The 25,198-nt window shown below is 37.8% G+C and overlaps 1 protein-coding gene across 1 annotated transcript; it reads left to right on the top strand.

The window, feature by feature from the left end:
* Nucleotides 1-54: 54 nt before the first annotated feature.
* Nucleotides 55-642, top strand: LOC149261785 (uncharacterized). The gene has a single exon (XM_089371067.1). The coding sequence runs from the start codon at nucleotides 55-57 to the stop codon at nucleotides 640-642; it is 588 nt and encodes a 195-aa protein (XP_089227193.1).
* Nucleotides 643-25,198: the final 24,556 nt, after the last annotated feature.

The raw sequence follows: 25,198 nt of genomic DNA on the forward strand, positions 1-25,198 counted from the left end.
CTTCACTCAGAGAACATTAATCATCTCTTGGACACTTGCCCTCTAGCAGCTCAAATGTGGGAGAGAACAACACAGTGTAACAGAAGAACAGGCAGAAGAGAGGGAGATATCGTAAACACCATCAGAACCTGGCCATGGAATCCTTTCCAAAGTCCTTTTCTCAACACTCTCTGGAACCTCCTTCCGGGCTTCGTTTATTGGATAATCTGGAAGGAAAGAAATAGCAGGATCTTCAAAAATCACAGTTCACCTCTTGACACTCTTTGGCTTCTTCTCAAGCAGAATCTTCAAGAAACTCTAGCTCTCAGACAATGGCAAGACTCAGACATGCCAGTCTCTCCTCAGGAACGCCTCATTCTTGCCAACTGGAACTTAGATCTCACCTCTGTAGACCTCATCAAGGCCAGTAATTCTATCCACTCTGAGTCTGCACACTCTTGGTCTCCACCGACCATCCACCCCTACAAGCTGAACTTCGACGGAGCGGCTAAGGGCAATCCTGGGCCGGCTGGATATGGTGGCATCATCAGGAACATGGAGGGCTCTGTTCTGCATATGTATCACGGTTCAATGGGTCGAGACACCAACAACGCAGCCGAGATTGAAGGCTTATGGCAAGGGTTACACACAGCAGAAACATAAAATTTGCTCCCTTTAGAGGTTGAAGGGGATTCTCAAATTCTCATAGAAGCTGCCATCCAGATACAATCAGGATCCTCAGTTGTAAAGATAGCTTCAAGTTGGAGGCTTCTAAGTAGACTGGAACAAATTGAAGAATGGCTCAAAACTCCTCGCAACATTTCCTTCAAGCACATCCAGCGAATAGCTAACAAGGTTGTAGATAGACTAGCTAATCAAGGGGTCGATCAGCAGCTCCCCTTCTTCTCTAGTCTGTTGAATTGTTCCAATGATCCACAACTCAAAAGTGACTGCACACTCCTGGTGCAACAAGATCTATCCCTCCTGGATCCGGGTGTCTGACGGCAGTACAGGTACGTAGCTTGTTGTTTGGATGGGTGCGTGGTTGATCTTCACCGCCACACAACCTCTTACAGCTCCAGTCATAACTCTCCCTGTGATCCAGATTAATGAGACTTTAATGATGCCTGTACATCCTCCTTTGCCGGTTAATTTCTTGATCATGGTGCTATCAACTTGCCATAATCACATTTCTCCCTTCCGCTTTGGCTACTCCTCCTTTGCAGATGCAGCGGTTTGCTCTCGACCTCTCTCAGAAGTAAACTGGGCTTTGGTTTGTTGGAGGAACTTTTGGCTATGCCCTCAAGCTACCCTCTGTTTCCCCTGCTCTTTCACTTGCCACCCACTTGCTGCTCTCCACTTCAGCATTCTGAGCACTGAAGCCAAGTTTGTTTTCATCCTTTACTACTTCCATCATTTACCAAGTAGCCCAGATCACCCTGCTCCTCCAACTATGCCGAAACTGCGACAGCGGATGAGCTGAAGAAGAGGCAGTTCTCGAGGGCAAATTGGACGCCAGGCTATCTCCTCCATGATGGACTCCTCAACCTCCTGCTTAGACTTCCGCTCATACAGGTACCCAGCTACTCGGAGTGGACGGGGTAGGGGCAGAGGATTGCAAATTATAGCACTGAGCTCCTTCCAATCCATGACTAACACTGCTCGGTTACAATTCCCTTGTAGTCATGGTACTTTTTCCTTTATGGCCACGGTCACCATTGAGCTTAGCGAGCTCAATTCAGGTCAAGAAGCTGGTTCCCTCAGGGTGACTACGGACAGGCCGGTGGAAGACAAACCAGGCTCCATCCAGACAAACCTCGAACAGAGCAGAGCTTCAGGCTCTGGCAAAATAAAAGCTTCTGAAAGCATGAAGAATAAGACGGGCTCCTTTGATGATGACGATGATTACAAGTATGGATGTCGCATCACCGAGGAGCTGCCTGATCCCTCTCCTGATGTTTAAACAGGTTGGTTCTTTCTGGTTTTCTTGGAATTCAGCAAGCTCGAGAAGGTTCACTCATCATCGTCCTAGATATTATGATATATGCATTAGCTCATATTTCCAGTTTTTCATACGAAAGGGGCATTCTGCTAGCCTTCAGTTTTCAGTTCTGGTCGCAGTCACAGTTACCTCTGTATCCAGTAATGGGTTGTCGCATAGCTGGTCACAGCTACCTGGTCTTGTTTTACTGTTTTGGTTGTCGCATAGCTCCGGTTTAATTCTCAGTTCCACGTACAACTATGGGGTTTTCTGGATTTTTGCTTTATTAATGATCAGGCTCTCTACAGTTCTTGAGGGAAATACTCAATTGGATTTTTGCGTACTGATATGCCATGCTTGTAATCATGCCGCATCTTTGAGCTATCTCTACGAGGCGATGGCCTCGGTGTAAATTATTTCTGTATTAATATAGAAATAGCCATATTCAAAAAAAAAAGATGGATGGTTTAAAAGGGAAAATGGATGGTTTAGAATCAAAAATCAAAAGGGACATGGAAAGCTTGAATGATGGTTTAGAAGCAAAAATGGGAAGGTTTGAAGAATGTTTTAAAAGCACAAATGGAAAGTTTGAAGGAAGGTTTGACAAAGTTGCTACAAAAAATGCTTCCTAATGACGAAAAGGCATTCCATGAAACTCATGATGAGAACAAAAGGAATATTAATCATGATTTTAGAGACTCTGACTTTGGGTTGAAGACCAACCACATTCCAATGATCGATATGAGGATGTTTGATGGCAAGGATCTAGTAACATGGATAATACAGATGGGAGCAATATTTTGAACTACATGATGTGCAACCCTCATGAAAGATATGTATTGAATATTTATATTTAAAACCAATTAGTTTGTAATATATTGATGGATTTTATCTCGTAAACCACTTGTCACTTGGTCAATTTTTATGGAGGAAATGATATCACACTATGAGGATGAAAAGAGCAACACCTTTAGCCAATTGATAAATATGAAACAAAAGGTTTCAATGAAAGAGCACATTGAAGACTTCCAAAAATTGAATATCAAGGTAACTGATATTCCAAAGGAGCATAGGATTGATGTCTTCATATGTAATTTAAAGGATAACATCCAACATGAGGTTAGCCTTTTGGAACATGATTCAATGGAGAAAGAATTTAGGGTGGCAAGAAAAGTTGAAAGAAAAATTATAGCAACAAAGAAGTCTACCTCCCACAACTATAAATATGGAATTGTTACTACTCCTAGCCTTCAACAACCTACAAGGTTGACACCACAACAAATGCAGGAAAAAAGAGTAAAATGGCTTTGTTAAAGTTGTGATAGGAAATACACTAAAGGTCATAAGTGTGCTGAGAAGAAATTACTTTACATCAATTGTAAAGAGGAGGAATAGAAGGAACAAGAAATGTCAAAAGAAGAGGATATACACTAGTAACCAACCCTAGAGAAAGAATAAATGAATTTGACAATATCTTGTAATGAAATTGTTGGAGTTACAACTCCTGAAATTATCAACATAGAAGGATATATCAAGAAGAAAAATGTAATAGTGTTGATTGATTTGGGTAGTACTCATAATTTTATTCATTGTAAGATATCCAAGGAATTGAATTGCTTTATATGTCTAACACCAGAGTGTCAAGTGATGGTTGCAAATAGAGGAACTATAAATTTCTCTAGAAAGTGCCATAATATCAAGATAAATATGGGGGATTACATATTGAATTGTCCAATTCTTTCCATTCAATTGGCTGGTGTTGATGTTGTACTAGGATTCTAATGGTTACAATATTTGGGGACGATAACTTTTAATTTTTAACAACTTTTCTTGAATTTTTTTTTGGGAAGGAAAGGAAATTGAATTAAGGGGTATCATAGGGAAACCAAGGAAGATAATTAGTTGTAATGGCAGGAAAAATATTGTTAAAATAACAACGGGGTGTAATTGCACAATTATGCTCACTAGAGGTTAAGACATTGAAAACATCTATTTCTCCATATCTCCCAAAAGTCCTCGACAATCATTCGAAGGTATTTGAGACTCTGAAAGGCCTCCCACATATTCGTGATTATGATAATGTTATTCACATGATTCCATAAAGTTTTCCTTCAAACATCAGACCTTACAGATATCCCTATGCCCAAGAGAGTGAAATTGAATGTATGGTTGCATAAATTCTAAACGTTAGTATAATTCAACCTAGTCAAAGTTCTCTCTCTGCTCTATTAGTATTGGTGCACAAGAAGGATGGACTATGGCGTATGTCTCCAGATTATAGGGAGATCAACAAGATCATTATTAAAGATAAATTCCCCATTCCTGTCATTTTTTAATTGTTAGATGAACTACATGGAGTAGTTTGCTTCACCAAGTTGGATCTTTGTTCAAGATATCATCAAATTAGAATGAAGGATGATGACATTATGAAAAAAACATTTAGAACTCATGAAGGTCATTATGAATTTTTATTCATGCATTTTTTCCTTACTAATGGATCCTCCACATTTCAAGGTTTGATGAATTTTATTTTCAAACACTTCCTGAGAAAATTTGTGATAGTATTTTCTGATGCTATACTAGTCTACGACAAGTCTTGGAAGGATCATGTTCAACATGTTGACAGGGTGCTCAAACTATTGTAGGAAAAATAATTATATGAAAAAAATCAAAATGTTTCTTTAGAGTACAAGAGGTGGACTATTTGGATTAGATTGTATCTTATGAGGGTGTTAAGGTAGACCCTAAAAATATTAAAACCATTAAGGAATGGAAAATCCAAACAATCCTAAAGCATATTTCAGGATTTCTTAGGCCGAAAGGGTATTATCATAAGTTTGTTTAGAATTATGGGAGAATAGAAATGCCTCTAACAACATTACTGGGGAAATATGCATTTTCTTGGACTCCAGAAGAAACTAAGGCCTTTGAACATATTAAAGAGGGAATGTGCCATGCACCAGTATTAGCTACAACAGACATCACAAAAACCTTTATTGTGGAATGTGATGCTTTGGGAAATGGAATTGGTGTTGTTTTAATGCAAGAGGGAAGAAACATTGCTTTTTAATGTTGTCCAATCAAGGGAAAGTATTTACATAGACCTATTTATGAGAAGGAATTGTTGGTAATACTACATGCACTAAAGCAATGGTGACTTTAACTAATCCGAAGACACTTCAAGGTAAAAAAAGATCAGATAGTCTTAAATATTTTTTGGAACAAAGATTATCTTCAGAATAGTAGAAAATATGGGCGACAAAGATGTCGGGTTATGACTTTGAAATCCTATAAAAAAAAGGGAATAAAAATGTTGTTGTAGATGCACTCTCCAGAAAGGATGAGGATGTTGAAGTATTTATTTGCACCATTTCTATTATCCAACCTGATTAGAGAACTGAAGCAAGGGATGAATGAAAGAATGATGAAGAGGTGTTGACACTCATTCAATAGTTGCAGCAAGATCCTAGTACATCTGATATGTTTATCTAGAAAAATGATTCATTGTTGTACAAATATCACCTATATCACTATAATAATTCCATACTCAAATAAAAGATTCTTTTAGAATTACACACCTCCCCATTAGGAGGGCACTCTCAATTTTTAAAAACTTACCACAGGCTCAATAATGAATTTTTTTGGGATGGCCTTAAATATTATATTCTGATGTTTGTGGAAGAATTATTTTCACTGGAAATTTTTGGACGAAATTATTTTCTTTTCTTGGTACACAATTAGCTCATAGGTAATCTTATGATCCATAATCCAACAAGAAACCTGAGATAGTGAATAAATTTTTGGAATGATATCTTCGTTGCTTTGTCCCTGATAAACAAACACAGTGGGTGAAGTGGTTACCTCTGGCTGAATTTTGGTATAAAACTACCTTCTATAATACCGTAAAAATGACCCCATTTATGGAACTTTATGGACATCATCCACCATCCATCACATCATCTTTAAGAGAAAATTATATGGTTCAAGAGTGGAAGACCACATCGAGCATCAACAACAAGTTCTCTAACCCTTAAAGGATAACCTCACTATGGCGCTAGATCAAATGAAACAACGGGTAGATCAACATCACAGTGAAAGAAGTTTTGATGTAGCCAACCGGGTATTTTAAAGGCTACAATCATATAAACAAATGTCTCTCAAGAAAGTTAAGAAGGACAACAAATTTTCACCCAAGTATTATGGTCCTTACAAAGTATTGCAGTAGCTTGGTACTATGGAATACAAATTGGAGTTTCATGTATCTTCATGAGTACACGTAGTTTTCCATGTTTGATGCTTAAAGAAGGTTATCGGTGACAAGCTCCCAGTTCAAATAGTATTGCTAGAAATTGAAAAAGAACGATAAATTATATTGGATCCTAAAGCAGTCATGGAAAAAACAACTCGACAACTACGAAATTGATCAATTTTAGAGTATCTCATTAAGTTGAACTTATCTATTGAGGATACTACGAAATCGATCAATTTCAGAGTATCTCATCAAGTGGAAGAACTTATCCGCTGAAGATTCCACATCGGAGGATGAGAATTTTATACAGAAGCATCCAGAACTACTCAAGGGTTGAGGGAAACACTTTTTTGAAGGAGAGGGGCATGTTGGGTCCCTATAATACTAGTGATTACCCCATTACTATTGTAGTGGCATCCCTTATTAATATTTTGTGCCCCTATTATCCCCATATTGTTATTACTGTGCCCCATAAAATCCCTCTATTGTTATTTTTGTGGCTTTATATTATTATTGTTAGGTTGGCTAGGTTATATTGTGGCTCCTTAGACTCATATATATAGAAAGGAGGTTTTGTCATTTGAATCATCCAAGAATTTTTCATTTATGTAATGTAAAGGAGATTGCCCCCTCGAAGAGGCTGAATTCTAAGGTGTTGATCTATCTTTTCTATCTTTTCTTGAGCTAGTTTCATAACAAAGAGGCTAATTTTTAAATAGTTGATCTATATTTTCTTCTGTTTTGTGAGATGGTTGCATAACACCCTCTATATTCATACTTTTCTCTACACCATAACACTTATGAAGTGCCAGTCATGGAGATTGAGAGGTATTCACCCTTAGTTTCCTCTAGGATTCCCTCTTTAAACCTTGCTAGATGAGTCATGGTTCTTCTTCCTAATTCACCTTTGGATTCTTATTCATTTGCATCTCTTGGTAGTTTCTCTTTTATGAATTCACCCAACCCCAACCCATTACCATGGTTGGTGTCAGCTTGAGTGGTAATATTAGTCCCATTGTGAGAGCCAACAATGATAGAAATGATTGTGTTACACTGGTAATAATGTGGGTCCTAATCTTGGAATAGTAGGAGCACTTATCAAAACCACTATTACTGAGTCATTTCTCGCTTTCATGGCTAGCTTGAACCTACCATATTTAATCGAATTCATTAATGATCCTCTCTTCCATGTTCTGACATGGCCTCAGATGCCAACCAAACTTCTCTTGGATATCCCCATGTGTGAGGGGAATTCTTGACAAAATACTTCTAATTATATTTAGTCTTTGCACATATGGTGTTCATCCAACTCTATAACATGAGAGTTAATCTACTTTATTTTATTTTAATGCACACAAAATGTGATCCGAAATGGATCATTATATTATTTTTCATCCATCTTAGTGCATTTGTTGTAGAAAAAGTGGAGGAATCAACTCACAAGACCGTTTTTACCAGTGGGAACCAATTTGGCAAAATGGGGTCTAAAACCCTTCTGGGAGAATTTTCAAGCATCAAATGATGTATTTTGGGGGTAAAATTTTTCTCTTTAGTGTAGCACATTTTCACCTCATTCTACACACAAATACCTTTCCAATGGTGCAAGAAGTGCATCAATCTGAGTCCGTATTCAAAATTTATGCCACATAGAAGTTTACCTTCCTGGTTTCACACCTATAGTTTGAGAGGATGTCGCGCCAACCCCCATTATTAATGGAAAAGGAGATAGACACATGTTAATGTTGTAAATGACTATAGAAGAGTCTATTTTTAATTTTGTTAAGATTTGATGTAGTTCAACTTAGCCATTAGTAGGCTATCAGGCTATGTTATAATGAGGCCACTAAGAGGAAGAGGCATTCCATTATTTCGAGAGAAGTTTGTTCCACGGTTGAGAAAATATCTCTAGGGGAGATAGGAGGTAGAGCACATGGAGAGGATTTGTGCGCTGTAGTAACCCATTGGCCACAAGCATTACTTCTTTGTACCTGGAGCCATATTTCCAGACAGAGCAAGAGAGCGAAGCGACCTCACCTTCCTGTTGGGTTTTTTCTCGAAAGGGTTTCCCAGAGAGAATATCTTATGTCTTATGTGTGTGTGAGATTATTTTTTAATTCTCTTCTTTTATTCATAATTTCCATTCACATGCATGCACTAATTACAGTAAAATCTACAGATCCAGAAATTAAATAAAACAATAATAGTGTAAAATTTGAGTATATTATTATTAGATCTATTGTGACGAACTATGTAGTGGAATATCCACGGAAATTTATGCATCATTTGGTGTCAGAGATGGTTTCTTTGGTATTCATGGATATTTGAAGAGGTTATAGGTCGACGGGGTCTAAAATTATAAAACCCTAATCATGGTCGACGAATCTATAAACGAACCATGTGATCTTGCAAAGGTGTTGTTTTTGTAGCTCGAAAAACAAGTCTCATATATAAACTGCATTGTAAATCTCCTCATGGAAGCCCTAGGAAATAATTTAGGGATATTTGGATAATATGGGTGTTCAAATGTAGAGGACAAATGGATCCTGTGGCATTATTTCAGGAAAAAGTTGGGCCAAAGCGTGCAGGAGTAAATCAAAGAATTTAGAAATATGGCTATAATGTTTGGTATCACTCCAAAGAACCCATATGTACTCCTCAAGTGTTTGGGGGGTTTCCACTACCATTTGTGTGATCAAGTCATGTTTTTCAAGCCCAAATCGGTGGATGAGGCTTGTGTACAGGCACAACACCTAGAGAACATAGGCCTAAAAAGAGCGCAATCAATCATATCGAAAGAAAAGGAGCAACATTAAGCTTCTAAAGAGGGGAAGAAGAACCAAAAAGTGGGAAAAGATTAAAAGAGAGTGGTCATAGCACACCAGTGCAAAGATCCTAGAAAACCATTGCAACCACTTCAAAATTGATGCCATACAGAGTAGAAGTGTTGGAAGTTGCATCGAGAGCTAAACCCGAAGAACAAGAAGAAATGTAATAAGAAAAAGAATGTCATGACCATTGACTCGAGCAACCAATTTGAAATAAGCTTGGACATGGATGAGATGATCATCTATACATCAATGAAGAAGAAGGTGAACTGAGTAGCCTTCAACAATAGGAAGAGACAGAAATGACCAAACTCTTTCATATAAAGATACAGGTCAAGAAGAAAAAGATTGATGCTTTATTTGACACAAGATCATAGGTGAATCTCATTGCAGCAGAGTTGGTCAAAAAGTTACGGCCGAAATTTCGTGATCATCCAAACACATATCCACTAGGATACATAAATAAGGATGTAGAGTTGAAGGTAGCTAAATAGTGAAAAATTAGATGCTCTAGGAGTGTTGATTTTATTGATGAAGTAGATATAGATGTGGTTCCACTTGATGTATGTGGAGTCGTGTTTGGGAGTCCATACACATACATGTGTGATGAAATATTCATGAGGAGAGCTAACTAGTACCGGCTGATCAAGGATAGAATCATTCATCATCAACACGAACAAAGGCAAGTGAAAAATTTCACTAGTAAGTGCCAACCAAGCAAGAAATTGATCAGTTCCAGCAAGAAGTATGTTTTGTTATTTTTAAGAGAAATTCAGTCTAAAGATGAGTCAATAAGAGGCAAGGCATCCCTGGAGGGGTGTACTAAGAAATAGAAACAACAATTGGAGGAGTTGTTACAACAATACAAGGATGTGTTCTAAGAACCTAAAGGGTTACCACCTAAGAGAAAACTAGATCAAGAGATCCAACTATTTCCAGACTCCCCATTGTAGAATATTGGGTTGTACAGGCAGTCTATTATAGAAGAAATTGAGGGAAGAAACAGTTGTAGCAGTTGTTAGAATAGGGTGTCATTTGACCTATTATATCACCTTGTGGGTCACCCATCATCATTGTGCCAAAGAAGGATGGGACTTGGCAAATGTGTATAGATTATAGGGCATTCAATAAAATCACACTCAAGAATAGATACCCCCTACCCAGGATAGATGATTTGTTGGATTTGCTGCAGCAAGCAAAATAATTCACCAAGATCGACTTGAAGTTTCTATATTACCAGGTTTGACTCAAAAGAAGAGGATACATGGAAGACCACCTTCAAAACCATACAAGGTTTGTATGAGTGGTTAGTTGTGCCATTTGACCTATGTAATGCACTAGCTACATTTATGAGATTAATGAATGATATATTGTGCCTTTTTATAGATTCATTTGTTATTTTCTATATGGATGATATACTAGTATATAGTGCTACCTGGGAGGAGAAAATTTCAAATTTGACATAGGTGTTGCAAACATTGAAGAAGCACTAGCTACTAGAAAATCTCAAGTGTGAGTTTGCAGAGAAGTCCTTGGTATATCTGGGGTATGTGATCGATGGAGGAGAGTTGAATATAGATCCTTATAATATGGAGGTGATCATGAAATGGTTGGTGCCTACTAAAGTTTCTGAGGTTAGGATTTTCATTGGGGTAGCACAATGCCTCAGGAAATTCATAGCCTCATTTTCAGTAGTAGAGCACCACTCCATGCCATAACAACAACTGGCAAGAGTTTCCAGTGGGGAAAAGGTCAACAGAAGGGTTTCAAGGAGCTAAAGAAGAAGATTAGTCAAGCACCAGTTATGGAATTACCAAAATTTTAGCGACCATTCGAAGTGGATATAAATGCTAGTGCGTATGTTATGGGAGTTGTCTTGATCGAAGGAGGAAGGCTTGTTTTCTACCACTCTGAAGTACTTCATGGGGAAGTTATTAACTACCCTACCTACGATAAGGAGCTCTATGCCATGGTTCAAGATGTCAACAAGTGGAAGTATTATCTAATGGGAAAGGATACAATAATCCACAAATATCACCAGCCATTACACTACTTGTAGGCCTAGAGTAATCTACAGCAGACTGAGCATTACAAGTGGATGGGGTTTTTACAGCACTTTCATTTTGTGATCAAGTATAAGAAGGGCAGTACAAACAAGTTGGTCGATATGCTTTCAAAGCTACCGAAATCAAAGATTATAGCTTTGGGGCCTCTTATGCACATGGAACCATTCACCCATGACTTATACAGAGAGGCATATTCAGAAGATGAGGACTTCAAGGAGGTATATCAATAGTTGTAGATTCAGAGTCATGTGCACAATTGTGATAGTGTCATTGACTACCATATCCAAGATCGTTTACTCTATAGACTCACACCTCCAAGGTTGCAGGGAATTTCGGTGTAGGGAAGATCATGGCTAACTTGGAGAGGTATGTGTATTGGCCCAAGATGCCAGAGAAAGTAGCTAGGTTCATAAGAGGATGCAAGATTTCTTGTAATAGCAAGCCTAACAATAGGAAACAGGGACTATATCATCACTTACTTGTACCTACTCATCCTTAGGAAATAATTTCCATGGACGTTGTGGGATGTTTACCAACAACCATGAAGGGACATGACTACTTGTTTGTAGTAGTTGACAGGTTCAATGAGATGTGTGTTTTCTTGCAAAAATAAAATAAGCCGACAAGAAGCAACAAACTTTTTCTTTGGACAGATCTGAGTGCACTTTGGGATACCAAGGAGCATCATTTTAGATAAGGACATAATATTTCTTTGTGAATTCTAGACTACATTGTGGGAGAAGATGGACAAAAAGATGAAGATATCTACAATATTCCATCCACAGACAGATGGGAAGATATAAGTAGTCAACAGGACTTTGGTGCAGCGTCTGAGGGGATACAACCAGAAGCATCTGAAGACCTAGGATGAAAATGTTCTATATACAACATTCCTATAACATAGCAGTCTAGAATTCTACATAAAAGTCCCCATTTGAGACTTGTTTTGAATATTTTCCACCTTCACCTTTGGATATTGCATATGGGCAGCAAGGAGGAGTGAGGGAATATCTTACAAGAGATTCTTTGAGGGAAGAAAAATTTATAGAGAAGATCATGCAGATCCATCTACAGGGATAGGAAACACTACAGAAGTCGTAGGAGAAGTATAAGGCCTGGCATGATCAACGAATAATAGAGAAATCATTCAAGGTGGGAGACAGAGTATGGCTATAGTTGAACAACGAGACGTTGTAGGGTCTTGGTAAGAAAATCAAGGCTCTAAGGTATGGTCCCTTCGATATACTAGAAAAGGTGGGTGATAATTCCTATCGACTCATTTTACCATCATATATGTGAATTTACTTAGTGGTGTATGTACAAAATTTGAAACTCTATGATCCTTCCATGTTAGATTAGGAAGAGGAACAGGTCCTACCTTCTATGGATATTTTGGCACCAGATGCTTACAAAGAGTTAGCAAAAGATACAATTTTTCAGAAGAGGTCTAGAGCTACAAGATAGGAGTAGCATGGCCTTTAAAAAACTAGGTTAAAGGGAAAACTTCCAGGCAAAGTTAAATGTTACACCAACGAGAAGGTGGGGGAAAAATATCCTCACCTCATTCAGTGAAAGATTTTGGGGACAAAATCCTCCAAAAATGGGGAGGTGTGATCTAAGTTGGATTATTATATTGTTTTTCATCCATCTTGATGCATTTGGGGTAGAAAAAGAGGACAAATAAGCTCACGGGACTATTTTTAATGGTGGGACCTAGTTTGGCGAAATGATGTCCGAAACCTTTTGGGAGCATTGTCAGGCATGAAACAATGTTTTTTGGGGGTAAAAAATTGTTTCTTTAGTTTTGCACCATTTTATGCTATTCTACACATAGAGACCTTTCCAACAGCACAAAAACCATGTCAATCGAAGTCCGTATGAAAATGTTATGCCACTCAGAAGTTGATCTTCCTGTTTTCACACCTGTAGAATGCAAGGATGTCGCATCAACCCCGACTATTCATGGAAAAGGGGATAGCCATGTGTTTTTGATGTAAAAGACTCTAGACAATTATATTTTGTAACTCTATTTAAGATTTAATGTAGTCAAACTTAACCACTAGTAGGCTATCGGGTTCTGTTGTAATAAAACCATTAGGAGGAAGAGGTATTCCATTCTTTCGAGAGCATTGTATTCCATATCTGAGAAAATATAGCGAGGAGAGATAGGAGGTAGACCACACACAGAGGATTTGTGCACTATAGCAGCTCACAGGTCATAGGAATTACTTGTTTGTACCTGCATCCATACTTCCGGAGAGAGAAAGAGAGTGAAGCGACCTAACCTTCTACCTGGGTTTTCTCCCAAAAGGGTTTCCCAAAGAGAATATCTTGTGTATTATGTGTGTGTGAGCATATTTTTTCATTCTCTATATTTCTACATAATTTCCATTCACATCCATGCACTAATTATAGTAAAATCTATAGATCTAGAAATTAAATAAAAGTGTAATAGTGCAAAATTTGAGTGTTTTAATATATTATTAGCATATCTATTATGACTAGCTATCTAGTGGAATATCCACGAAAGTTTACAGATCAAATTGGTGCTAAGGTGAAGTGGTATGCCAACTAACCCCATGGCACACATAAGGTTTTTTACATCATCGTGAGCACTTTCCTCTCTTATTTCCAATTAGATATCTATCACAACACCTGTATAGAAATATTAACCACCTATGACCAAACCAGTGCCACTCACATGACTCATCATATTCAAGAGTTTCATAAACATTAGATATTGTGTAAATATGTGGAACTTTATGACTTCTTTCTCATGGATTGGTTTTTTAAATCACTCCTTCCTAACATCGCCAAGGATGTTACTTCAACATTCACTCAAATCGAGGAAGAGGGATTTTGGAAGGCCATGAAAAATGACTTGATCTATGCCTAGTCATACTATTTATGCACTTTCATCCCTGATTCTCATTTCTCTCATCGTAATGATCACTTCACACAATGGGAATATCATGCCACTGATAGTGTTATTGGGTCTATGGCATATCATGATTCTTCCCCATATCTACCAACACAGATGGGATATGGATAGCCCCAAGGGGGGATCATACCTTTTAGAATGGTCCTCCCTCGAATCTCTCTTGCATTGCATCAGAAGGAGGAACCAATACCTATTATTCGCATGCACATACACCTTAGCATGCGCTTGGGAAAGTGTATGCTCCACCTAGTTACCATACTTTAGTAGCAAATTTGTGTTATTAATATCCATAGTAGGGTAATCTTGGCCATCCGACAATAGGACCTCAACCTCCCATTCCTAGGTATGCATCTCCTCAGTAAGGTCAACTGTATTCCCAACAAAATGTATACAATCCCCCTAATCCAATGTAAATGAATAAGGGGAAAGGTAAGAAAAATGACTAAAGCCACCATAACCAAGGCCAAAATCATAATCCCAACTAGGGTGAAAAATTGAATACCACAGCTCAATAATAGGGTAGTCAACCCAAGAAAAACAAGGTTATTCAAATGAACAAGCCTTGTGCCTATTTTGGTAGATATGGTCATTAGGTTCATGAGTGTCCCACCCTCCCTGAATTTTTAGCCTATGGGAATATCAAGAGATGGTGAAAAGGAGGAATCAACCTCCTTCTACCTCCACTCCACCCCCTTCACAGGTGCTTGTGCTTCAGAATTTTTCCCTAACTAAGGGTATGTGGACACTCATAATGGCTAAAATGGGACTCACACTCCATTTACAAAACAACTTGAGAATGGAATGTATCAGATATCGATGATGGATTTTGTTTACATCAATATATCCACTAAGTCACATCAATACAAACCTCCACCTAAGAAACAACCGATACCCACCACAAAACCTTTGTCATAAATAGATGGCACTCTATAGATCCCTCAACCAATAGTTGAGGTTCCTCCTAAGATCACCATGGGACCATTACATTAAAATGCCAATGGTTCCCTTGCATAGGCCACCCATCATTATAGCATTATCGATTACTTGGGCAGTCTCATGTTCACATGACAATGTTATAAGTCATCTAGAGGTGCCCTTCATAATGCAATGCACTACTCTCTTCTTAAGGCAATATGGGTATGTTTGATAATTAAATTATTGTATTTGACGTTGATGAAGAAGAATCTCCTCATCTCCCCCCATCCATCACTTCCCACCCTTGTATCCATCAAGAACATCATTATCCAGGGATCTGTCATTGATGAATGGGAATATACATGTGTAATGTCCACTAAGGTCTAGAAAAAGCTCGAATCCCCAAAAATCAAACCATCCATAATCACACTTAAAGCATATGAAGGTCATATGTTGCAACCCATAGCCTCGTACCAAAATTTCCCTACTTTTTTAGTTGGTAAGTAAGTCTTCATTGATTTGGATTTTATCAATGCTCCTTTAGACTATAAAATCATATTAGGGCATAGCTTCATGTACACCATGAAGGAATTTTGTTCATAAATCTATCTTACCATGACCTTCCCCCATAATGGGAAGATTGTCACTATCAACCAATTGACATACTATGATTTGAAGCTCCAAGTTAATTCTAAAAATGTCATTTCCTCAATGGACGACAATGACACATTTCCTTCTCCCACTTAGATCATTCAAATAGTCTAGAAATATTCCTCTTGACTTGGGGTATATTATATACCATAACTTGTTCCAACTATGCTTATCACCTCTCATATATACATGGTTTCTAGCTCTCAAGCTTCTCAACAAATTGGTCCCTCTTTTTGGTAATAATCTTCCTAATTATATGCTACTATGAATTCAACTAATGTAATTAGGGGTGTTCAGCCTAGCCATTATTCATTCAATAAAATACCTTTCATATTCCTACTTCCAGGAGTATGTAACACATTAGTGATAGGTACATTGAATTTTCCCAACCTAACATTAGGGATTCTAGTTTCTTACATGGATCCTCTTATCAATCCCCTTCTGAACCACCTTAAACTCTATATAGATTTGATACCAATCCAACCTATCTCAATAACCCCCTTTTTTGCTTCAGTTCCACTGCAACCTTAATATGAGTATGTTGTGAAAGCATCTAGTAAGGGGGGGGGCGGGGGGGGGGGGGGGGGGGGGGGGGAGCTAAGAAGAAGGTGGACATTGAAAAGACAGTTCCAATTGTAGTTTCTAAAACTTCTACACTAAGACCCACACCACCATGTTCTTTTTTTGATATATAAGTCCATGCCACCAATAACTATCCCACTCTACCTTAGTAAGAAGGTTTCATTACCTTGTATGAACTTTAGCTAGACCCAATCATCCCCAGGTAGAATTTACTCCCCTTGAGTCATATAAGAAAAATAAGGCATTATGCACCAACCACCGATGCACTTTGTGTGAAACATACATACATTATTCACACAATTTCCCTCATATCTCGTAATTTCATGATAAATTCATCATCCTTCACACAATGGATGTCGTTAATAGTGGAGATTCCACCCCTCTACTTATAGTGCTTGGTAAATCTTATTTGTCAAGGTAGGGAGTGATTCACCCTACTATCATGATTGGTCCCCCTAATGTAGAGATGGTAGAAAACACCATAAATATTCTTTATTTGGTCATCTATGCAATAAACACCTTCAGAATCACTAGGAGATTTTGATTGTGTACATTTGGAAATACCTTCTATATTTGAGGTTGTTTTGGTCTCAAAATTAGTAGAAATTCATTCCACTAGTCACCAATAAACCTCATTAGACATTGTGCATGTGAACCATGTATTGCAAGACAACCAGTTGGATAAACATTCATGGTCTACATCATGTGGTCATATGTGGTCTCACATTCTAGTCTTCCACTATAATTAGGAAATTATGGAGTCTATGACAACACCATGCTATCCATGGGATAGTATGCATATTTGCTCCTATTTTATCCCATAAAAACCAAGTCCATCTAACCAATGTGTTATGGAATCGAAAGACTTTATTCACATTTAATTATATTGGTTCAAAAACCCCATGCCTGCCCAAAATAATTTTGAAGAGGGGAATATGGCCAATATTTCACCTACCATTAAGGTGAATATCTCTAAGAAACTTAGAGTAGAAAAATATTTCTTGTTGGGGGGAAATTTCATACACGGATATTGTCACCTACACTAAGTTATTCAAAGAATTATAAGATATATTTGCTTGGTCTTATTATGATTTTCTTGGACATGATCCACCCATTATTAAGCACCACATCAACACTTGGTAGATGCCATCTTGGTCCTCCAAAATCAAATTCCTATTCACCCCACTAAATGCGATTCAATTGAGGCTACAATCGATAAGTTCAGACAAGTGGATTTCATTTATCCTTTCACTTATACCTCATGGGTCTCCAACCTAGTTCCCATTTTGTAGAAGAAAGTCACCATTCATGTTTGCATGAACTTTTAAGATATGAATAAAGCATGTATTGAAGAAAATTTCTCCACACACATTATTTACCAAATCATCGATGAGTGTACAAGTCATAGGTTTTATCCTTTATAGATTGATTATCAAGGTACATCCAAATTACTATCCACTTTGCAGATCAACAGAAAATTGATTTCACTAGTTCTTGGGGAATCTTTGTGTAGAGTGATGCTTTTTATATTAAATAATGTTGGAGCTAATTTGTAGCATGGAATCTCATATATTTTCCATGAATTGACCCACATTATTCTTGCATACCTTGAAAACATCATAACTTTTTAAAAGTAATTCTCACTACACTTAAAATATGTGTGTATCATCTTCCTTCACTTCAGCATCACAAATATAATGTATGCCATAATTGTCTTAAGTGTGTCTTTTGAATTACCATGGGTTATCTCTTGGCATTCATCATGTCCAATATATAATCATCAATAACCCTCCTAATGTTCATGCCAATGTTGAACTCCCTTCCCCTTGAAACCTATACTAGTTGCAGAGCCTTTTAGGGAAAGCCACCTTCTTGCACAGATTCATTCTTAGCTATGCCACCACTACTCAGGGGTTTCTTCATCTCCTCCAGTTTGATATTCCATTTGCATGGGATGACAAATCCCAACAATCATTTGACGCACTTAAACATACCCTCACCTTTTCTCCTTTTAGCCCACCTAACTTGGAAAAGTGATTCATCTTGTACTCTTGGCTTCCACATCTGCAATAGTGAAGGTACTAGTTTAAGAAGATGGTGATCAGGCTGAACGCCTAATATATTGTGTGATAAAGAACCTCAAAGGACCCCCAGTTTCCTATTCCCATGAGAAGAATATGTCCCTATTCATTGTTTTCTTTTTCGAGAAACTAAATCATCATTTCTTATTGAGAACCACTAAGGTCATTAATAATTCCAACACCATGGCCTTCTTGTTGATCCAATGGGTCATCAATGGGAAGTAGACCAACTCAATTGTTATCCTTGAGGAATTTTACTTTCAATTTGTAACACCCAAAATTATGAAAGGTTTGGCCCTTACCAATATAATTTATGAATTTTCCACCAGTGTGCAAGGTATAACCTTGAATGATGATCTTTTGAACAAACGCCTCTTTTCCATATCATTTGATCACCCATGGTGTGGATAAATCCTCACACATTTACAAACCTAAAAATTTGCACCTCATATAAATCATGATGATCAATGCCATATTCATCACCAAGCCCCCTACTATCTCCTTCTAGGTGATGAACTCTATCATCATGGTGTCAATACCATTCTATTTCATTGTCTTACTCATGTTGATGTTGAGTAGGTGCTTGATGCTTTCCATAATGGTTCCTATGGTGGTGAACTCTCAAGAATGGCCACCACTCATAAAATTGTGTATGTCTAATACTTTTAGCCTTCTCTATTTAGAAATTACTTTGAGGTAGTTACATACAACCATAATTGGCTATTTTCTTCCCTTAAGACAACGACCCTACCTACCCCTTTGCACCCTATTATCACCATTGGTCCTTTCTACAAATGTGTCATCCACTATATGGATTCTAAACCCACCTCCACTGATGGTCATAACTATATTATTTTGGTACTTGACTGCTTTACCAAATGGATCGAGGACATGCCCATATTCAATAACATTGTGGTAAACATGTCTTATTTCTTCATTTACCATGTAATTGCTCAATTTTGGGTTTTGAAGCAAATGATCTTTGAGCATGACTGACACTTTCAAGGTGAAGTTTCACAGGAGCTAGCTTTGCTTTTAGGTTTTGAGTACCAATATTCACCATATTGGTACCTATAATGGAATGGATAAGTTGAAGCTATCAACAAGATCTTGAACACCTCACTTTATCAAATGGTAAATAACCACAAGACCAATAGGAATTTAATGTTCTTCACTACATCTGTTGGGTACCTATAATACTAGTGATTACCCCATTACTATTGTAGTTATAACCCTTATTTATATTGTTGTGCCCCTATTACCCCCATATTGTTATTTCTGTGCCCCATAGAATCCCTCTATTGTTATTTTTGTGGCTTTATATTATTATTGTTAGGTCGGCTGGATTATATTGTGACTCCTTAGACTCCTATATATAGAAAGGAGGTTTTGTCATTTGTATCATCCAAGAATTGTTCATTTATGTAATGTAAAGGAGGTTTCCCCCTCGAAGAGGCTGAATTCTAAGGCGTTGATCTATCTTTTCTATCTTTTCTTGAGCTGGTTTCATAACATTTGGTATCAGAGCTTTGGATTCTAGGGTTTCGCTGCTCCAAACAGGTCATCGTGGCATTTTCGCTATAACCTTTTTTCTGTGATGTTTCAGAAGTCGCAAAAAAAAACCATTTGAGAAGAAATTGCGCTGAACCTTGGGTCTGAATTTCATAGCTTTTCGCACGATATTTGCGGAGATATTATCTGAGGAAGTTGGTCTTTTTGTAGACTCCTGAATTACATTCAAAACAGGTGACCTGGGGAAAATCGTCATAACGTTCTCTCTGGGGATCAGATTGAAATTTCGTAAGAAGGTACAGAAAGAGGACGGACTGTAGTTTCTTGTATGTGTGTTTCAGATTCAAAGGTTGAAACAGTGACTCGTGGCACGTCGTACAAGTTCGCTCTACTTAACCAGTCTAAAAGCAAGTCATTGTGGGAGATTTCACATAACTCTTCCTTGGAGAATCCAATTTGGCTCAGACTTGTGGCATTGGAAAGAGGACGCAGAAGGCTACTACAGGTAGCAATTTCAGAACTGGATGATCCGAAATTACAGAGATACATCAGATTCAATATCAGGCTTCTATAAAGTGAAAAAAGGTGTGTAGTTTTTTTTTAAATTTTTGTGTAAGCTTGGTTTAATGGAATTCAAAGGGCATAGTAAAGCATTATTATCGGTAATTGATGCCCCGAGGAAAGAAAATGCAAACACCTAGTAAGGAACCTGAAAGCTCTAGCATGACTCATGAAGAAGAGGAAGAAAGTCTACATGATATATCAAAATTACAAGAACAAGTGCAACAAATGTCACGCTCACAAAAGCTAACAGAAGCTAAGATAAGTGGCGTGAAATCTAAGATAAATGGTGTGGAATCTAAGATAAATGGAATGGAAGCTAAGATGAATGATTCGAAGACAGATTTGAAGAGAGACATGGCAGATTTGAAGATAGATTTGAAGACAGACATGGAAGAATTGAAGAAGTTGCTACAAGAAAGGGTCACTAATGGTGAAAAGGTAGTAAAGGAAACTCATGATGAGAACAAAAGAAATGTTAATCATGATTCCATAGACGCTAATGTTGGATTGAAGAATCACCATTTTCCAAAAATCGATATGAGGAAGTTTGATGGCAAGGATCCCGCCACATGGATATTACAGATGGAGCAATTCTTCGATCTCAATAATGTGCAAAACACACAAAAGGTACGTATGGCAACTGTATATTTGGAACCAAATCAGTTTGTATGGTATCAATGGCTTTGCTCTCATAAACAATTTATCACTTGGGCAATTTTTACGGAAGAATTGATAGCACATTATGAAGATACAAAAAGCAACACTTTTTTTAGCCAATTGATAAGTCTCAAACAAAAGGGTTCAGTAATGGAGCACATTGAGGAGTTCCAAAAATTGAACATAAGGGTAAAAGATATTCCAGAGGAGCATAGGATTGATGTGTTCATAGGGTCTTTAAAGGATAATATCCAACATGATGTTCGCCTTTGGGAACCTGATTCATTAGAGAAGGCATTCAGGTTAGCAAGAAAAATGGAAAGCAAAATTATGGCAACCAGGAAGCATACCACTCACAACTATAAAGACGGAAGTGTTGTTGCCCCTAGTCTTCCACAACCTATAAGGTTGACACCACAACAATTGGAAGAAAAAAGAGCAAAAGGGCTTTGTTACAGTTGTGATAGCAAATACACTAAAGGTCATAAGTGTGCTGAGAAGAAATTATTCTACATAGATTGTGAAGAGGAAGAAGAAAAGGAGCAAGAAAGGTCAAAAGAAGAAGATATACTCCAGGAACAAAGCCTAGATGAAGAACAAATAAATCCGACCATATCTTGTAATGCATTGGCGGGAATTACCACTCCTCAAACCATCAAGATAGAAGGACAAATCAAGAAGAAAAAGGTAATAGTGTTGATTGATTCAGGAAGCACCCACAATTTTATTCATTGTAGGGTAGCAAAAGAATTGAATTGCTTCCTATATCCAGCACCAGAGTGTCAAGTGATGATTGCAAATGGAGGAACAATAAATTGCTCTGGAAAGTGCCATAATATCAAGCTATCCATGGGAGAATATGTATTGACTAGCCCAATGCTTTCCATTCCAATGGGAGGTGCTGATGTTGTACTAGGAGTCCAATGGCTACAATCCTTGGGTACAATAGCTTTTAATTTTCAAGAACTTTTCATCAAATTTTCTACGGAAGGAAAGGAAGTTGAATTAAGGGGTATTGCAGGGAAACCAGGAAAGATAATCAGCTCTAATGGTATGACAAAGCTTCTAAAAAAGGAGCAAAGAGGTGTAATTGCACAATTATGTTCGCTAGATGTTTCCACATTGGAATCATCTATTTCTCCAGATCTCCAAAAAGTCCTGGACAATCATTCCAAGGTATTTGAGACTCCCAAGGTCTCCCACCTATGCGTGATCATGATCATGCTATTCATCTGATTCCAGGAAGTGTTCCTCCAAACATCAGGCCGTACAGATATCCCTATGTCCAAAAAAGTGAAATTGAACGTATGGTTGCAGAAATGCTAGAGGCTGGTATAATTCAACCGAGTCAAAGTTCTTTCTCAGCTCCAGTAGTATTGGTGCACAAGAAGGATGGATCATGGCGCATGTGTCCAGATTATAGGGAGCTCAACAAGCTCACTATTAAAGATAAGTTCCCCATTCCTGTTATTGATGAATTACTGGATGAATTGCATGGATCAATTTACTTCACCAAGTTGGATCTTCGTTCGGGATATCATCAAATCAGAATGAAGATTGAAGACATTCCGAAAACGGCATTTAGAACTCATGAGGGTCATTATGAATTTTTGGTCATGCCTTTTGGCCTTACCAATGCACCTTCAACATTTCAAGGTTTGATGAATTCAATTTTCAAACCATTCCTTAGAAAATTTGTGTTAGTATTTTTTGATGATATACTAATCTACAGCAAGTCTTGGAAGGATCATGTTGAACATGTTGACAGGGTGCTACAACTATTGGAGGAGAAACAATTATATGCAAAAAGATCCAAATGTTTCTTTGGAGTCCAGGAGGTGGAATATTTGGGTCATATTGTATCTCATGAAGGAGTTAAGGTAGACCCTAGCAAAATTAAAGCCATTAAGGAATGGAAAATCCCCACATCCATAAAGCATCTGCGAGGATTTCTTGGGTTGACAGGGTATTATCGCAAGTTTGTTAAGAATTATGGGAGAATAGCAGCACCTCTAACAACATTATTGAAGAAAGATTCATTTTCATGGACTCCGGAAGCAACAAAGGCCTTTGAACATCTTAAAGAGGCAATGTGCCAAGCACCGGTCTTAGCTACACCGGACTTCACAAAAACCTTTATTGTGGAATGTGATGCTTCAGGAAATGGAATTGGTGCTGTTCTAATGCAAGATGAAAGACCCATTGCTTTTGAAAGTCGTCCAATCAAGGGAAAGTTTTTAAGCAAAGCTATTTATGAGAAGGAAATGTTGGCAATACTCCATGCACTTAAGAAATGGCGACCCTACCTAATGGGAAGACACTTCAAGGTAAAAACGGATCATGATAGCCTTAAATACTTTTTAGAACAAAGATTATCCTCTGAAGAGCAACAAAAGTGGGTCACAAAGATGTTGGGTTATGACTTTGAAATCATCTACAAAAAAGGGAAGCAAAATGTGGTGGCAGATGCACTCTCAAGAAAGGATGAGGATGTGGAAGCATTGTTGTGTGCCATTTCTATTATCCAACCAGATTGGATAAACGAAGCAAGGGAGGAATGGAAGAATGACGAAGAAGTGTGGGCACTTATTCGAAAGCTACAAGATTCCAGTACTTCTGATACATTTAGCTGGCAAAATGATTCGTTATGGTACAAAGATCGCTTATACCTCTGTAAGAATTCCCAGCTAAAACAAAAGATTCTTATGGAATTGCACACTTCTCCCTTAGGAGGGCACTCAGGATTTTTAAAAACTTACCACAGGGTTAAGAAGGAATTTTTTTGGGATGGCCTTAAATCAGATATTCAAAAGTTTGTGGCGGAATGTTTGGTTTGCCAGCAAAATAAAGTTGAAACAATTAAGACACCGGGTCTATTACAACCTTTATCCATTCCAAGCCAACGTTGGGAGGAGGTTTCAATGGATTTTATCACAGGTTTACCCAAGTCTGAGGGAAAGAGTGTCATCATGGTGGTAGTTGACAGACTTACCAAGTATGCACACTTTTGTGCATTATCACATCCATTTAAAGCCAGTACAGTTTCTACTGCATTTATGGAAACAATTCAAAAGCTACATGGAAACCCAAAGATTATTGTAAGTGACAGAGATCCCATTTTCACTGGAAATTTTTGGACAGAATTATTTTCTTGTCTTGGTACTCAGTTAGCTCATAGCTCATCTTATCATCCTCAATCTGATGGGCAAACTGAGATAGTAAACAAATGTTTGGAAGGATATCTTCGTTGCTTTGTATCTGATAAACAGACACAATGGGTCAAATGGTTGCCTCTGGCTGAATGGTGGTATAACACTTCCTTCCATACAGCAACAAAAATGACCCCATTTATGGCACTTTATGGGTATCAACCACCATCCATCACATCATATTTAAGAGAAAATTCTAAGGTTCAGGCAGTGGAACATCACATCGAACATCAACAACAAGTCCTCCAACTCTTAAAGGATAACCTCGTGTTGGCACAAAATAGAATGAAACAACAGGCAGATCAACATCGCAGTGAAAGAAGTTTTGATGTAGGTGATTGGGTATTCCTACGGCTACAACCATATAAGCAAATGTCCCTAAAGCAAGCTAAGAAGGATAATAAATTATCACCAAAGTATTATGGTCCGTACAAGGTGTTGCAAAAGATTGGTACTATGGCATACAAATTGGAGCTTCCTGCAGCTTCTCGATTGCACCCAGTTTTCCATGTTTCATGTTTAAAGAAGGTTATAGGTGACAAGCTCCCAATTCAAACAATATTGCCAGAACTTGACGAGGAAGGAAAAATTATATTGGAACCGGAAGCAGTCACAGAAACAAGAACTCGACAGCTACGAAATCGATCAATTTCAGAGTATCTTATCAAGTGGAAGAACTTATCCGCTGAAGATTCCACATGGGAGGATGAGAATTTTATGCAGAAGTATCCAGAACTACTCAAGCGTTGAGGACAACACTTTTTTGAAGGAGAGGGGCATGTTGGGTCCCTATAATACTAGTGATTACCCCATTACTATTGTAGTTATACCCCTTATTTATATTGTTGTGCCCCTATTACCCCCATATTGTTATTTCTGTGCCCCATAGAATCCCTCTATTGTTATTTTTGTGGCTTTATATTATTATTGTTAGGTCGGCTGGATTATATTGTGACTCCTTAGACTCCTATATATAGAAAGGAGGT

This window comes from Pinus tabuliformis, chromosome 6 (assembly GCF_031772625.1).
Source record: "Pinus tabuliformis cultivar Carrire ecotype Pingquan chromosome 6, CPIR1, whole genome shotgun sequence".
In the NCBI taxonomy this organism is placed as follows: domain Eukaryota; kingdom Viridiplantae; phylum Streptophyta; class Pinopsida; order Pinales; family Pinaceae; genus Pinus; species Pinus tabuliformis.

Excerpts from the sequence above, each read along its gene's own strand:
- LOC149261785 (XM_089371067.1), top strand. The coding sequence starts at position 55 with ATGTGGGAGAGAACAACACAGTGTAACAGAAGAACAGGCAGAAGAGAG.